At 45.7% G+C, this 16,576-nt stretch overlaps 1 protein-coding gene and 1 pseudogene across 2 annotated transcripts; one reads left to right on the top strand and one right to left on the bottom strand.

Moving 5' to 3' along the window:
• Nucleotides 1–10,647, top strand: part of LOC123040270 (disease resistance protein RGA5-like) — a 29,111-nt pseudogene extending 18,464 nt beyond the window's left edge.
• Nucleotides 10,648–11,394: 747 nt separating this feature from the next.
• Nucleotides 11,395–16,202, bottom strand: LOC123043357 (receptor-like protein 15). Of its 2 annotated transcripts, none has more exons than XM_044465772.1 (4): nt 15,633–16,202; nt 13,884–15,528; nt 13,644–13,790; nt 11,395–13,561 (listed from the first exon to the last, which is right to left on the bottom strand). In XM_044465772.1, the coding sequence occupies exons 2-4, from the start codon at nt 14,284–14,286 to the stop codon at nt 11,478–11,480; spliced, it is 2,634 nt and encodes an 877-aa protein (XP_044321707.1). In that variant the 5' UTR covers nt 14,287–15,528; nt 15,633–16,202; the 3' UTR covers nt 11,395–11,477. The 2 variants fall into 2 exon arrangements, with proteins under 2 accessions (XP_044321707.1, XP_044321706.1); XM_044465771.1 differs by having other exon boundaries at nt 15,650–16,202.
• Between the last annotated feature and the right edge of the window lie 374 nt (nt 16,203–16,576).

Below are 16,576 nucleotides of genomic sequence, written 5' to 3'. Positions count from 1 at the left end.
CCACTAGTATGAGTAGGAGTTGATTGAGCCCTGATGTGCCTACTCATTCATGTTTGTTTGTCATGCCTGCTACTGCTTAGAGTTGAGTCAGGTCTGATTCATCGGGGATGAATCAGAGGTGTGTGAACATGTCCTACTGTGTGTGAGCTAAGTGTGTGAACACGATTTGGTAAAGGTAGCGGTGAGAGGCCATGTAGGAGTACATGGTGGGTTGTCTCATTGCAGCCGTCCTCAGGAACTGAGTTCTGTGTTTGTGATCCATGATTCAGCTACTACCACGCATTGGGCCCGAAACCAATGGACCCTCTCGGCTTCTTGATCACCCTTGTCCTCTGTCCAGGAGTTGCAAGTAGTTTCTGGTGTTTGTAGTATGCTGGAGGCCGTGGGCAGCGCTGACCGTAGGGGTGGGCTGTGATGCGGTAGGCACGTGGCACGGTGTACCAGGCGCCCGTTTGGTGTCTCGGGAACCCTGTTCACATCGTTTGGGGCTGTGAGCGAAACTCCGGCCGGATCTCCTCATGGATGGAACCCGAATAGGCGATAAACCTGGACTAGAGACTTAGGTGATTAGGTAGGTCGTGGCCGACACCCACGTTGGGCTTCCGCTTGAAGGTTGCCGAGTACATGTCGTGTAAACGGCGGTAAGTGGTGAGAGCGTGTGTGAAGAAGTACACCCCTGCAGGGTTAACCTAATCTATTCGAATAGCCGTGTCCGCGGAAAAGGACTTCTGGGTTGCTTATATCAGTTCATAGACAAGTGAAAATGGATACTCTAAAATACGCAAGATAAGCGTGAGTGCTATGGATGGCGTTCTCGTAGGGAGACGGGAGCGGATCCATAGTGGTGTATTGATATGGTGAATATGTGGACTCGTGTGCGCCACCTTAAAAAAAGTTACTCGCAGTCGTAGTTCAGGATAGCCACCGAGTCAAAGCTAGCTTGCTGCAGTTAAACCCCACCATCCCTTTGTTGATAATGATGCATATGTAGATAGTTCTGATGTAAGTCTTGCTGGGTACATTTGTACTCACGTTTGCCTATTTTATGTTTTTGCAGAGAGACTTCAGTCTCACTAGTATTTCCGTGTGGTCTTCGACGTTTAGCTTGTTACCTCAGCTATGATCTTGTGCCTCGGCAGGATTTGGTAGATAGTCAGGCTTCTCAGCCTTTTTCATTTATAGATGTCTGTACTCAGACATGATAGCTTCCGCTTGTGCTTGATTTGTATGCTCTGAATGTTGGGTCATGAGACCCATGTTTGTAATATCTCGCTCCTCGGAGCCTAATGAATAGATTACTTGAGTCATAGAGTCATGTTGTGATGCCATGTTGTATTTGCACATATCGAGCATATTGTGTGTATGTTATTGAAATGCTTGGTATGTGTGGGATCTGACCATCTAGTTGTTTATCTTTAGTAGCCTCTCTTACGGGGAAATGTCTCCTAGTGTTTCCACCGAGCCATGGTAGCTTGCTACTGCTCCGGAACACTTAGGCTGGCCGGCATGTGTCCTTCTTCGTTCCTGTGTCTGTCCCTTCGGGGAAATGTCACGCGGTGAATACCAGAGTCCTGTTAGCCCGGTACAGCCCGGTTCACCGGAGTCCTGCTAGCCCAGTGCTACAGCCTGGATTCACTCGCTGATGACCGACACGTTCGATGCTGGGTCATGGATGCCTGTCCCTGTAAGTCTGTGCCGCTTTGGGTTTACGACTAGCCATGTCAGCCCGGGCTCCTTATCATATGGATGCTAGCGACACTGTCATATACGTGTGCCAAAAGGCGCAAACGGTCCCGGGCAAAGGTAAGGCGACACCCGTGGGAATACCGTGCGTGAGGCCGCAAAGTGATATGAGGTGTTACATGCTAGATCGATGTGGCATTGAGTCGGGGTCCTGACAGCGTTGGTATCAGAGCTTGACTGCCTGTAGGATTACCAAGCCAAACTGGTCGAAGTTGAGTCTAGAAATTCTTTAGTTATATAAGGGAATTGATTGTGGGATGGAACGTAAGGCTCTTTTTACTCCTTATACCTCATGCCCTTCTGATCTGAGTCATCTTATCTTTCCTGCGGGGATTAAGAACTAGGCTATCTCTTCTTTCTATTAGGATCACGTGTTACTAATCAGTAGACTTATAAGATTGTTGGATTTAAGTCTCAGTTCAGTTCCTACTACTTCCGTATGATAATTGTTGATCTCGGAACCTTGATATTGTGCTTCTAAGTGGTTATGCCACCATTTTTGTGAATGTCTCAAATCTTTTCCGAGCATTTACAGCCGTTATGCTGTCCGAGTCATCCCAGGTTTCTAAATAGTTTGAAGCAATTTGTAAAATCCTTTCCCTCTGGTTTCGATGTTCCTTTATGCCAGCTCAATCACACTAATTGTTGAGTTGAGGTAATTTATTGCCCTGACATATATGTTGGAGCTATTATTATGACCCTAGGTGTCTTAGGGGATCACCTAGTAATTTAGCCATGATTGGTGTCCCAGTGTGATGATTCTGGCCTTTATCCTCGAAAGCATTCCGTGATGCTACTTAGTAATAGGTATTCTGTTCCTGGGTTCTTGAACCCGAGATTCACTCTACCTACTTCATGTGGATAGTAATTGCTAGTGCCTTTAGGATATTAGTAACCTTTGCGATAGTCTTTGAAGTCCGTGGTATCTTCTTCTTCCAAATACCATGAACTACTTATGGCAGAAGTTCCTCGTTGAACTGAAATATCACAACAGGATTATTCTTGATGAGTTCTCCATTATATATTGTGGCTCTGCCAGTTCTACCTTTCTGCATGGGTTATCCGGAAGAAATATGTTGAACTTCGTTCGACATGCTAAACCATGCATCCACAACTCAGAAAATTGTATGTTCCTTTGAGTTGTCCCTCTTTAGTTGTCTTCTGACCCTCGTCTATCAATTGATAGTCAAGATTTTGTGTGCATTCGTTCATCGATGCCTATTACTCTTGTGGTCCGTCAAGCCATTCTGTCCTGAATGACTTGGAGAAACAAACTCCAGTACCTCATCCATATCTAGGATTGGGTCAAAGTAGTTGTATTCCGCAGATCAAATGCCAATCCAGCTTTTGGTTCTGTTCTACCCTGAAGTATTACCTTCTTTATGACAGGAATTTCATGAGAATTGCACCACCTTTTGTGAATTCTTGACATAGTGATACTTCTCGCCATCCTTTTTCATTCCTCGGTTCCGTGTTGATGCAACCGGAATACCGACAAATGAATTGTGATGTGTGAAATCAATACTCCTAGCAACCTCGTTGCTTGGTAGTTAAAGGATAATAATTTTATTCTTAGTATGTTGGTTATTGAATCACCATTCTAAGATTGATCGTGCTACCTAGTCCTTATTTCCTGGTGCACTCTTTGATTGATGAGTTAGGATTTGTCAAGTCCTCGCTCATTTGATCATATCATCTTGCCCTGAAAAGCAAGATTGTTCTCGAGCTTAGTAACATATCGGTGGTTCGTGATTTTCCGAAGATCTTCTCGGAAGTACTACCAGGTCGTCACCTGACCGCTATGTTGAGCCCGTGATCAAGTTGGTTTCTTATGAACCACCTTCTTTCCAAGAATCGGTGTTAGATATCCCTGAGCTAGTTGGTTAAGCTGGACAACAACTTGGAGAGTTGGAAGATAAAAACTTGTCTGACTTAGTTCGTTCCAAAGGGATATTCTTGTGTAGTGTGTGTTGAAGAAAGATGATATCTTCATCGATTGGTCCCTGTGATCAGTTGCTGGACCTATTGTCTTATCAATCCCTTGATTTGAGTGTGGGCTATCGTCAAATCAAATCAGTACCAACGATGCTCGTAATGTTGTCCTACTCGTGGTTGATCCCTCGAGCATACACCATTACATCTTTGGTCTGACCAATGCTATCACCGTGTTCACATGATGGTGGAAGTCCAGTGATATGGAAATTCCGATGAGTTGCTGTTGAGCCCATCAGTAGCATTTTGTCTCCCCCCATGAATCATGTTGAACATCAACCTAGTGTTGGAAACTTGTGTAAGCATTTCTTCGTGTTTCGTTCATGAAGCATATGTTTGAATGAAAGTAGTGATTTTCCCTAATTCATGTGCATATGATGCAAGTTGCCGCCATGAATTTGAGGAAGATTGTTTTGTTTCCCTGGAATCATCCCAAATTAGTCATGCACACGTGCGAAGAATGCTGTGGTTTGAAGACTTGCAACCTTCAATCTATATGTATCCCTAGCACACCAAGCCACTGATTGATTTGTTCAAGGAGAAGGAGTTCCTTCATAAGAGCTAATCCGGACTTATGAAAGAACTTCGATACCCTCGTTGATGGTTCCCCCTCCTGAACTCGGTAGTGTTTTATTATAAGACTACCACGTGGTCATGCTTGTCTGGGACAACGTGTTCACATGTTTGTAGCAGAACCAGCTCATGTTTTGGAGCTTGCTATCGTAGTTCATCTCCCGAGAATCCCGCAACGTCATCTCGTCGATTTGTGTTGCAAACTTTCATTTTTCTTCCTAAGACTCGATGAGCCTGGAATATCCTAACACCAACCAGAGCTGAATCTCAGGCAGATATGATGGTTGGAACATTTCCCTAAGAACTATAATATTGGTCTCTCGATAATCGGTAAGGTGGATGTCGTGGCCAACACACCCATCCGGTAGACCTATTATTATAGTATCTTGTTTGAGGAAATTGGCCACCCCCCCCCATAGGGATTTCGTAGGATTTACTCCCTAGTTGCCCCTATGGATTTTTGTGTTCCCGAAGTCCGACCTTTTACTTGATGTTTTAGATATCAAACCATATCTATGAATGGGTTATACTAGCACATCAAGGAGAACATTAGAAGCGGAGTGCTAAATGTCTCTCGGTCGATCATCCAGATTTTATTTGCTTGGCCTCGCTAAGGTGAAATCTGAGAAAGTGTTATCCTCCTTCGCATCTGCATCGTCCATCGCTATTTATCATGGTAGTATGTTGTGTTGTCAGCACCCTTGACGCGGTTGTTGATAAAACCTTGATGATTATGGAAATGCTCAAGTTCTTGAGAGCACGCACAAGCACTACGTGTTATCATCATCTCTAACTGGGATTACTCTCAGTTTCCTCGGCAATGCTATGACCTCTTCAAACAGTGAATTCACTCCCTATTTCCCTATTGTTGGGTTCTTCCCCAGTTACCAGAATCATTCCTAGCATTTGCATTTTGTTCCTAGCTTGCACCGCCAATGTGCCATTCTACCATGGGTCTCTTCCATTTCCGGTGATAAGCAAATTCATCCATTACGTTGTCTTCAACAAGGTAATCCACATCATCCAAGTCCGAGTATGCCATTCTACCGACCCCCTCCAAACGATCGCTCGAGAATTGCCTTAGGCTGGTATAAAGAGTTTCAATGATCTCGAAATCAAAAGTAATTCTTTTTGCCACTTAAGGGGATATCTCTACGAGTCACCTTCCCTAAGGTGTATCGTTATGGTAACATGGCAACTCAACTCCTCGCTACGTGACAATCGTTTACCACCTTCTTAGGTGTGGAATTGTTGTCTACCTAGTGAACCTTCGTCATCCGTTTCTTTCCACCCCTCTTGATGTGTATCTCGTGTCTCAACCCGAGAGATGGTCTTATGTCTCATTCCGTGAGTTGCTCGATCTTCGAGGAGATCGACCCTTCTAGAGTCTCCTTCTTTCCTCCATGTCATGTTGACAGGATTTTTCAAGGCAAGACTTCAAGACAAAATGGTGTTCAAATCAACGTTCATTTGAAGTGCCACCTGGATCGTGAAGATTATACTAGTTTGCGTTTCCCCTTCACCTTACCCTACTCTTGAATCTCGAGACGAGATTCTTGTTTAGTGGGGGTGAGTTGTCACATCCCTAGCTTCTGGCATTGCTCTAGGCTAGCTTCATGTGTGCATCATGTCTATATTTTTGAAACTTGAATTGAGGAATATTGGAAGCCTCAAAACCCTAAATAAAAGAGGGGCAAAACCCCTAGAAATCTCATTCATTGCTCCAAAAGGCTCTTCTTAAATGTTTGATAATTTTTGGTAAGGGTTCTGGTCCCAACCAAAATATTGAACATTTTTAAGGATTTATTTTTGGGACTTTGAATTTAAATCATTAGCTATTTGAATTTGAATTATATTCATATAATTAGAATATAATTTCAAATACCCCTGAAATATTTTATGAGCTTTTGGAAAAGTCCATCTAGCCAAATAAAATTATTCAGAGGAGTTTTTGGCATTGTTTGAATTTGTTTAAAATTCAAAACAGTGGCAAAACGAAATTAAATAAAACAAAACAGAAGAAAAAAATAAAAGAGAGAGAGAGAAGGACTTACCTGGCCTCACCCGTGCAGCCCACCAGAACCGGCCCAGCCGGCCCAGCCCGCCACCGCTACTCCCCCCCCTGTCGTCTTCCTCTTGCCAGTGGGAGCAGCTGCGTGCTCGCACGCGCGCGGCCGAGGAGGCCACCTCCTCCCTGCCTGGCTGCCTCCTCCTTCCCTGGTCCCTCCCGCGACGCCACGCAGCCCCGACCCCCTCTCACTTCTCCCTCGCTCTCTGGACCTCCCTCCCCCTCGCTCCTCTGTTTCCCCTCCCGCGACCGAACGGAGCCGCTGCCACCGACGAGAGCCACCGTGGCTACCGGCCACCCCACGGCTCACCGACGCCCCAGGAAGCTCCGCGGGTCCTCCCTCTACCTCCTCAACGAGCCACGAGGCCCCGGACGTGCCGCATCGCCGCCATCGACGTCGTCTTCTACCTCGGACCCGCCGGCCGTCTTCGTCAAATTCGTCGGCTCCGGTGCCTCCCCGAGCTCGCCGAGGCCACCACTGCACCTGCTGTGAGCTCCTGTGCTGATTTCCCCTCTTCCCGTGCCCCACCTCCCTCTCTAGCTAGCCCCACCACTTTGCCCGAGAATCTCTCGCCGCCGGCCATGGCGTGGCCGTGGCCACAGCCACCCCAGCTCGTATACGAGGCCACGGTCGTGCTCACCGTGATCTCGGGAGTCCGTAGCACGCCCCAGCTCCTCCTGTCGTGCTCCCTAACCCCGACCCCAGGATTGCCCGAGCTGCTGCCGCCGTCAAACCTCGTCGCCGACCACTTTTCCGGCCACCCCAGCACCTGTCACCGCCACCACTAGATGCGCGCCACTGCGCGCGTTCGAATGCAACAAACCACGGCCGAAACGATGCCATGTGGCTCGTTTCCGAGCCCTCCGCCGCGTCTGGACTCGCCGGCGGCTAAACGCCGGCGACCGCTGACCCGATGACCGGCGTGGGTTGACCCCACTGCCAGGTTTGACCCCCCCCCCCCTCTCTCTCACTGACCTGCGGGCCCGCCCGGCTAATTAGGCTAGGATTAGTGTTAATTAAATATTAGTTAGTTTAATAGACACTGACAGCGGGCCCCGTAGCGGGTCAAAGCCCGAGTCAACGCGGGATTAGCCCATGTGTCACTGACGTGTGGACCCCACACGTCAGGTTTGACCCGAGCCGGCCCCTGTTGACTTGCTGACGTCATGCCAATGTCATGCTGACGCAGTAATGTTTTCTGGATTTAATTTAATTTTGAAATTCCAGAAAATGAATATAAACTTCTAAAATTCATAGAAAATTAACCGTAACTCCAAATTAAATAATTTATATATGAAAAATTATCAGAAAAATTCAAGGAATCCATCTGTACCATTTTCATGCATGTTAGAACAACTTATAGCTGCTGTTTAGCACAAATAAAATAAAGGGCATTTAAATAATCACATATGGAGTTTGAATTTGAATCTTGTATTCAAACCAACTTCATTTAATCTGTTGCTAGTTGCATTGGCTCAAAACACATTCATTTTGCCATGTCATGATCATGCATCATATTGTGCATTGCATTGATTGTGTTCCCTTCTGTGTTGCCGGTATTTGTCCCCTCTCGATAGACGTGATACCGATGATGTGATCGTTGACACTGATGAAGACTCAATGTTATCTTCAAAAGTGCCAGGCAAGCAAAACCCCCTTGTTCATTCCGATACAATCCTACTCTCTCGCTCCTGCTCTCTTTTACCGCATTAGGACAACAACGATTCATCTGTTACTTGCTGCGGTAGCTGAACCCCTTTATCCTTTGCATGACCTGTCATTCCACAGTAAATAGATGAAACCCACTAGTATGAGTAGGAGTTGTTTGAGCCCTGATGTGCCTACTCATTCATGTTTGTTTGTCATGCCTGCTACTGCTTAGAGTTGAGTCAGGTCTGATTCATCGGGGATGAATCAGAGGTGTGTGAACATGTCCTACTGTGTGTGAGCTAAGTGTGTGAACACGATTTGGTAAAGGTAGCGGTGAGAGGCCATGTAGGAGTACATGGTGGGTTGTCTCATTGCAGCCGTCCTCAGGAACTGAGTTCTGTGTTTGTGATCCATGATTCAGCTACTACCACGCATTGGGCCCGAAACCAATGGACCCTCTCAGCTTCTTGATCACCCTTGTCCTCTGTCCAGGAGTTGCAAGTAGTTTCTGGTGTTTGTAGTATGCTGGAGGCCGTGGGCAGCGCTGACCGTAGGGGTGGGCTGTGATGCGGTAGGCACGTGGCACGGTGTACCGGGCGCCCGTTTGGTGTCTCGGGAACCCTGTTCACATCGTTTGGGGCTGTGAGCGAAACTCCAGCCGGATCTCCTCATGGATGGAACCCGAATAGGCGATAAACCTGGACTAGAGACTTAGGTGATTAGGTAGGTCGTGGCCGACACCCACGTTGGGCTTCCGCTTGAAGGTTGCCGAGTACATGTCGTGTAAACGGCGGTAAGTGGTGAGAGCGTGTGTGAAGAAGTACACCCCTGCAGGGTTAACCTAATCTATTCGAATAGCCGTGTCCGCGGAAAAGGACTTCTGGGTTGCTTATATCAGTTCATAGACAAGTGAAAGTGGATACTCTAAAATACGCAAGATAAGCGTGAGTGCTATGGATGGCGTTCTCGTAGGGAGACGGGAGCGGATCCATAGTGGTGTATTGATATGGTGAATATGTGGACTCGTGTGCGCCACCTTAAAAAAGTTACTCGCAGTCGTAGTTCAGGATAGCCACCGAGTCAAAGCTGGCTTGCTGCAGTTAAACCCCACCATCCCTTTGTTGATAATGATGCATATGTAGATAGTTCTGATGTAAGTCTTGCTGGGTACATTTGTACTCACGTTTGCCTATTTTATGTTTTTGCAGAGAGACTTCAGTCTCACTAAAATTTCCGTGTGGTCTTCGACGTTTAGCTTGTTACCTCAGCTACGATCTTGTGCCTCGGCAGGATTTGGTAGATAGTCAGGCTTCTCAGCCTTTTTCATTTATAGATGTCTGTACTCAGACATGATAGCTTCCGCTTGTGCTTGATTTGTATGCTCTGAATGTTGGGTCATGAGACCCATGTTTGTAATATCTCGCTCCTCGGAGCCTAATGAATAGATTACTTGAGTCATAGAGTCATGTTGTGATGCCATGTTGTATTTGCACATATCGAGCATATTGTGTGTATGTTATTGAAATGCTTGGTATGTGTGGGATCTGACCATCTAGTTGTTTATCTTTAGTAGCCTCTCTTACGGGGAAATGTCTCCTAGTGTTTCCACCGAGCCATGGTAGCTTGCTACTGCTCCGGAACACTTAGGCTGGCCGGCATGTGTCCTTCTTCGTTCCTGTGTCTGTCCCTTCGGGGAAATGTCACGCGGTGAATACCAGAGTCATGTTAGCCCGCTACAGCCCGGTTCACCGGAGTCCTGCTAGCCCAGTGCTATAGCCTGGATTCACTCGCTGATGACCGACACGTTCGATGCTGGGTCATGGATGCCTGTCCCTGTAAGTCTGTGCCGCTTTGGGTTTACGACTAGCCATGTCAGCCCGGGCTCCTTATCATATGGATGCTAGCGACACTGTCATATACGTGTGCCAAAAGGCGCAAACGGTCCCGGGCAAAGGTAAGGCGACACCCGTGGGAATACCGTGCGTGAGGCCGCAAAGTGATATGAGGTGTTACATGCTAGATCGATGTGGCATTGAGTCGGGGTCCTGACATAACATTTTTATGCAAAAAGTTCGATAATAAAATTAATAGTGTTATTAACATCAAAAAAGGTTATCGGAGATAAATTTAAAAATTCAGAAATACAAAGATTACACGTATGGTTCACACAATTAAGAATGGGAAGTGGTTATTTATATACGAAACAGGAACTGATAATTTAAACAGATTGAGCTGCCAAACGTATAAAATATAAACTCTGTGCCCAAATTTCAAATATTAACTGAGCTATTCTAAATATTTACATATGTGAGCATTTTTTCATTAGCCAAAAAATTTCCCAATAAACATTTGAAGCTTGATATTACCACTGACTTTGCAGATTCTACTAGAACCCTCGGAGTTTGTGATTGAAATTTCAGGGACTTTTGGTCCATATGGTCAATTTCCGAGCATCATAAAGTCACTTATGCTTGTGACCAACTTACGTACCTATGGACCTTTTGGGCAGCTACATGGAACTCCTTTCCACTCTCGAGTGAAGAAAAACGGCAGCATTGTTGGCTTCTTTGGGTGCTCCGGGGAATTTCTAGATGCAATAGGTGTTTACATTCATCCTTAGTTTCTAAACCTTAGCTACGACTTCTCACTTTTCTTTTTTTCGCGAGGAAGAATTCTCAGTGCTCTATGAAAATTGTCAGTACTCAAACTCCATGATGTGTTCCTATAGCAAATAATACGGTTCCTCATTTATTTATTTTGTAATGATGGAAGAACATCTTGGCTTGAACCCTGTCCACTTAGAGTTTAATTGCATTGATGTGATGTTGCTTTAATTTGTCTTAACATTTATGCTCTTCCACACCTTCATTATGCATTGACATATATTTTTATTCTCTCTGTTGGGAGTTGAGTTTCCATCCCCAAATAGCCCGCCGATGCTGCAGGAAAAGGATCATTTGATGGATGACGCCGCTGAAGTTTGGCCTCAAAGAACCAGGTCGCTGGGAGTACGCCATTTTGCCCAAAACAGAATAACATGTTACATGTGTCGCCTCAAGTTTGCTTAACACACACACACACACACACACACACACACACACACACACACACACACACACACACACACACACACACACACACACACACACACACAAAAGCGGCAAAAGCCTATTGCCTGGACAATTTCTCTTTTGAAGTTGCTCCCTGTAAGAGGGGCTCTATCCTGCTGACACCATTTCATATCCGTGTTGATAACTCTCCCTGTAAGCCAGAGCTCTACACATGAATTTGGCAGTGTCAATTTCGTTAGTAGTGAGCCATCTATCACTAAATTTGCAAGATGACATAGTTTACAAAAATACACGAATAGTCGATAATCGGAAAGCATTTCTTGAAGCCTGTGTTGTTTACACATCATCATCTTTCATCAATACCTTCTCTGTGTGCCTATTACAGTTTGAGTACAACACGCTGTCCGAAGGAATGACAAAATACAAATGTGACAGTGAACCAAAATGCCAACACGAACGAGATGGCACTTATTATGTACAGTATTGGGTCCGAATCATCTGGCGCATTTCCTGCCATGTCCTTCCATGCCACGGGGCCTGAACTAGAATTGCATGATCTAAGGTTTTTGTTCCCTCTGTAGCTGTCAATATCAAATGTGCTCAACTGACCGGTGGCTGGTAGACATCCCGATAAGTTGTTGTACGCCACAGAGAACATACCTAGTGATGATAGCCGAGTTAACTGCCATGGTATCAATCCATTCAACCTGTTTCCTGATAGATCTAAACTTTCGATCTCACTCATATTTGCAAAGCTTGCAGGAATTGGTCCAGTCAATAAATTATTTGACAGATTGAGAGACTTGATATGGCTTAAATTCCCTATCTCCCATGGAATTTCACCTGACAACATGTTTGCTGATAAGTCAATGCCAGACATCGACATGAAGAAGTTACGTCCATATGTGTATGGAATCCCTTTAGTTGTGAAGGTGAAACCTCCGAGGACATAATGGCTGTTATATGAGAAGCCCAAATCTTCAAACGCACCAAACCAACCTCCAAATACATTACCACTGGTTGTCGGCCAAAAGTATTCATAAGCTTCGGGGTCTTCAAATGGAATGCCACCAAGACACGGTGGTACAGAACCTGAGAGTCTGTTGTGAGAGATGTCAATTATACTCAAGTGTTGGAGACAACATATATTTGAAGAGATCTGTCCCTCAAACTCATTTCTGCCTAACAAAAGTAGATTGATTTCAGAAAGATATCGTGCCCACTCAAGGTTGCCTGTGAACTGATTACGGCTGAGATCCAAAGCTGTAATGAAGGAGCTGTTGAAAAATGCATCCGGGGTGCCTGACAGTGAATTCCCAGATATACTCAGAAATCGGAGTGGTAATGTACTGCTGCAGTGTGGTATAAGCCCGAAAAAATAGTTTTCAGATAGATCTAGCAGTCGGAGATTTGTTAATTTACAAATTTCGGGATGAATGTAACCACTTAAACTATTTCTAGCAAGGCTCAAAGCTTCCAATAAAGGAAGATTCCATAATGAAATGTCTAGTTCTCCGGACATCTTGTTACCATGTAGATCCATGACTCGGACATTACCAGACAGATTTCTAGGAAGAGTCCCTTCAAATTTGTTGTTGTCTAGGTATATTTCCAACACAAATGACAAGTTACTAGCCCCGTCAAGTATCATGCCCCCGAGATTATTGTTTGAGAGCTTCAATATATTCAATGCAGAACAGTTCGTGAACAAGCAAGATGGTACCTGTCCTACAAAGTTGTTATTTGATAGGTCCATGATTTCAATCCTGCCGATGGTGCACAACGAAGATGGCACAACTCCAGACATATTATTATGAGAAACATCGAGAATCCACAGATTGGGAAACATTGAACTGATATTGGCCGGCAGCTGTCCTTCAATACGGTTCAGAGATATGTTCACTACTAGAAGATCAGTTTGGTTTTGCCAAATAGGGTATAGTGATCCAACTAATGAGTTATTTGAAAGATCTAGGTAAACTAGTGTCGCTTCATTTGTGAACAGAAAATTGGGCATGCTTCCTGGCAAATCATTGTTGGACAAATCAAGAAATTCGAGATGATGCTGTGTGCGTAGGAAATGTGGCTCTGTAAGCATGCTTTTATCAAGGTTACACCAAGAGAGAATTAGTGCTTTCAATTCAAATTTGGGTACCCAACCATGCAGTTTCGTTTGAATAACCAAATCAGTATTCCTGGAGAGATCTATGTGTTTGAGGTTGGTACAGTTTCTCAGCCAGAAGAAATCGAATTTACCGCTTAGCATATTTTCAGATAACCTGATAGTTTGAAGCGACGAAGGACACTTCCAAGAAGAGTTTATAGGTATATATCCTTGAAAGAGGTTTTCTGAAAGATCCAGGTACTCAAGGCATGAAAGTGCAAATATGGATGCTGGGAGGCTACCACTCAATTGATTGGATCCAAAATGCAATCCTCGCAGATTCAGGAGATTTTTTAAACCTGACATGTATAGATGCATTATGGTAAGTACAAAATAATTGCACGAACTGAAAAGGAATGTTAAAACTATTCGTTTCAGTACCTGTATTCTCTAGCGCCCCACTCATGTTATTTTTGCTGAGATTTATGACCTCCAGTGAAACTAATTTACTGACTGATCCTGGGATACTCCCTATGAAAGTGTTATCACTGAGGTTGAGATACTTGAGCTTACTCAATCCTTGGAGACCTGAGGAATTGTTCAATCCAAAATAAGATCTTTGTAATCAAACTTACTGGAAGAATAAAATGGAGTTGCAAGCATGCAACACAAGCCACATACCGTCGAAATTTTGTAAACAAGCGAAATTTCGAGAGAAATCCAACAGCTGAAGCTCTCGAAACGAAGAAAAGATTGCCAAGTTCAAGTTCCAGCATGCAGCTTCCATAGGTCCAATTGATGTAGAGCCATCACTATTATGGATAGGGATTGACTGGTAGATATAGTGAAGGTCGAGACGCAATATTCGCCGCGTGCTATTGTCGCACGTGATCCTTTCCCACGAGCAACAGTCATCACCGTGTCCCCACGAACTGGGAACCTCGGACTTTGCGCTCATGAACCAAGAGCTAATCTCCATGAGGGCCGCCCTTTCCTCCATGAAACAGCCTGAAGAACTCAGAAACATGGAGTGCACAACACACACGACCAAGAACACGCATCCCCATGACAAGTAGCAGCCCATTTCAAAGAAAAAAGCCTCTACCTTATCCTGTGTGCTCTATAGTGTTGGCTTGGGAGAATGATGCTTGCTTATTGTTCTGCTCCTTGTGGTGTTTATAGTTGGCTGTCCGAATGGTCTACACTTGCTTAGCAAAGAAAATTTGGGTATGGTCAAGGTAGGTATGCTTGAGCAGCGGAAATTTAAATAATGGCATTGTTGACGTATTGAGGGACATTTTGTTCAAATCCAATTTGGCGGATAGCCATAGACATGACACTAATGACAAATGATGGGTCGTTGGTGCATCATCAATGTGTGGGCTTGACTGCAAAAGATATTGTTCTTGACCACAAATCTGTCAGCTACCAGCTCTGCGTTGCAGGCCATGAAAAGGAAAGTTGCCAATGTGAACGCTTCTTCTTCGGTGCAAGCATCTTCTAGGTTTTAGCCGGACATATATACTAGCTGAACGCCTGAGTGTCGCTAGCTAATTGTGCATTTAACGTAATTTACGCAGCCCCTAATAACAAATGAAACCATTCTGGAGTGCCAATTCAGTCGGAGCGGCAGGCGTCCTCGAATTACAATTCAGGTACAGTTGATTTGAGAGCAAGATGCCTGATTATTGTTCTGCCCCTTGTGGTTTTTGAGCAGTGCTATAGGGATGACGATGACTCGTGCATGACGAATAAATCCGGCCGAGGAATCTCTAGCACAGCCCAGCAGCTGCCGCTAGCGCTGGATCCCTTGTCGTTCAGTAATCGCCCACATACGATTTCGGTGGTTTTTATAATTGGCTGTCCAAACACTATACGCTTGCACTTGCTTAGTAAACAAAGTTTTAGTCCATGGTCAAGTTAGGTATGGGAGCACCATCAAGCACTAACCTTGGGCACATATAATATTATGCTCCAAACACTTTGTGGACTTGAGTACGATCACGAAAGCTCTTGCACTTGATATGGAGGAAAAGATGGGGGAAGTTTTTTTTTCTTCTTCTTTTTTTGAAGTGAAGTTTCTTCTTCAGTGCATACTAGCTGAATGTGTGGGTGTTGCTAACTCGTTATGTGTTTAAATGCAATTTGCATGGCACACTGATAACAATTGAACCCATTCTAATGTGCAGGAGCATGCCTTACCTATGCACAAGCATCTTACCAATTCAGTCACTGCTGCAGTCATAGCAGAAAACGTCCTCACACACACCCCTGGAAATCTGGAAGGATGACGGCCATCTTGTTCTCCGACGCCCGACCCAATTCCCTGTTAGAAAATCACTACTTTAGTGATCTTATATTTCTTTACGGAGGAAATAACTTAGTTGCATAAGGTGATGAGACAGAGTGGGACAGTGGGTGCATGCCAACCACGCAAATCCTCTTACACAGTCGGCTGTGGACTTTCTTCGGAAGCTTCAGCCCGCCGTTGTAAACCGAGCTCCGGCGCTAGCGAGCTGCGCCATTCATGAATCGTGAAGGAGAGAACAATCTTCTAACAAGGGTCGAGATGCAACGCCCTCGGTCGCTCGTGCCCACGGCGACCCCGAGGGTTCCTCCTCCCGCAACCAAACCACCGCCGCCAGTTCTTCTCCTCCCCCACCCCCACGCAGCCGCCGGAGGAAGCCGCCGGGCGAAGCCCGCGCGGCTGACGGCGGCGGCGGGGATCTCTCTCGCGGCAACCCCTGGTCTGCGGACGGCAGCACTTGGTGGAGGCCGGTGGTGACCCGATCCGTGCGTGGGCGTACGGAGTGGGTCTCGGCGGACGGTGGCGGGCTATGGGGATCGGACCTCATCGGGCGGCGGCGTCCTGCGGCCTAGCGTGCGCGGTGGCGGGCCTGGCCGGGATCGGTGGATTTCTTCCAGATCGGCCAGCGTTTGGCTTCGTCCAGATTGACGCCTGGTCAAAGGGCGACGTCGTCTACGCGGCTAACGGCGCTGCCGGTGCCTTCAGCCACGGGGATGCTGAGGTGCCACCGGGCGGTAACCGTGAGCCCCATTTAAAAAAAAATGAAGGAAGACCTCCGGCCTCTGCATCTGGACGATGTATGCGGTCACTTTATTAATTATTCACACAAGACCTTACAAAATCATACAACAGTAATACTAAAGCCACCGTCTAGGCAACATCTGTCGCTACTCCTATCCAGTTGATGAAGGGATGCTGATAGTCTGGACCTAATACCAAACAGACCTCGCAGCCAAACCTAAACATCCAAGACTGAGGTCCCAACCAGGACGTCTGCCGGGTATGGGGCACCTACCAGTCCGATTAAAAGGATCGAGATGGACCTAGAGGGGGGGGGGTTGAATAG

This window comes from Triticum aestivum, chromosome 2B (assembly GCF_018294505.1).
Source record: "Triticum aestivum cultivar Chinese Spring chromosome 2B, IWGSC CS RefSeq v2.1, whole genome shotgun sequence".
Classification (NCBI taxonomy): Eukaryota; Viridiplantae; Streptophyta; class Magnoliopsida; order Poales; family Poaceae; genus Triticum; species Triticum aestivum.
The sequence above is the reverse complement of the archived record's forward strand: the minus strand, read 5'-3'. Positions and strand labels throughout refer to the sequence as shown.

What these genes read in the sequence shown, in the direction of transcription:
- LOC123043357 (XM_044465772.1), bottom strand. Translation starts at nt 14,286, where the DNA reads ATGGGCTGCTACTTGTCATGGGGATGCGTGTTCTTGGTCGTGTGTGTT. An exon ending in TTGTTTACAAAATTTCGACG is followed by an intron (nt 13,791 to 13,883) that starts GTATGTGGCTTG and finishes ACAATTCCTCAG; the next exon opens with GTCTCCAAGGATTGAGTAAG. An exon ending in TGGGGCGCTAGAGAATACAG is followed by an intron (nt 13,562 to 13,643) that starts GTACTGAAACGA and finishes TATACATGTCAG; the next exon opens with GTTTAAAAAATCTCCTGAAT.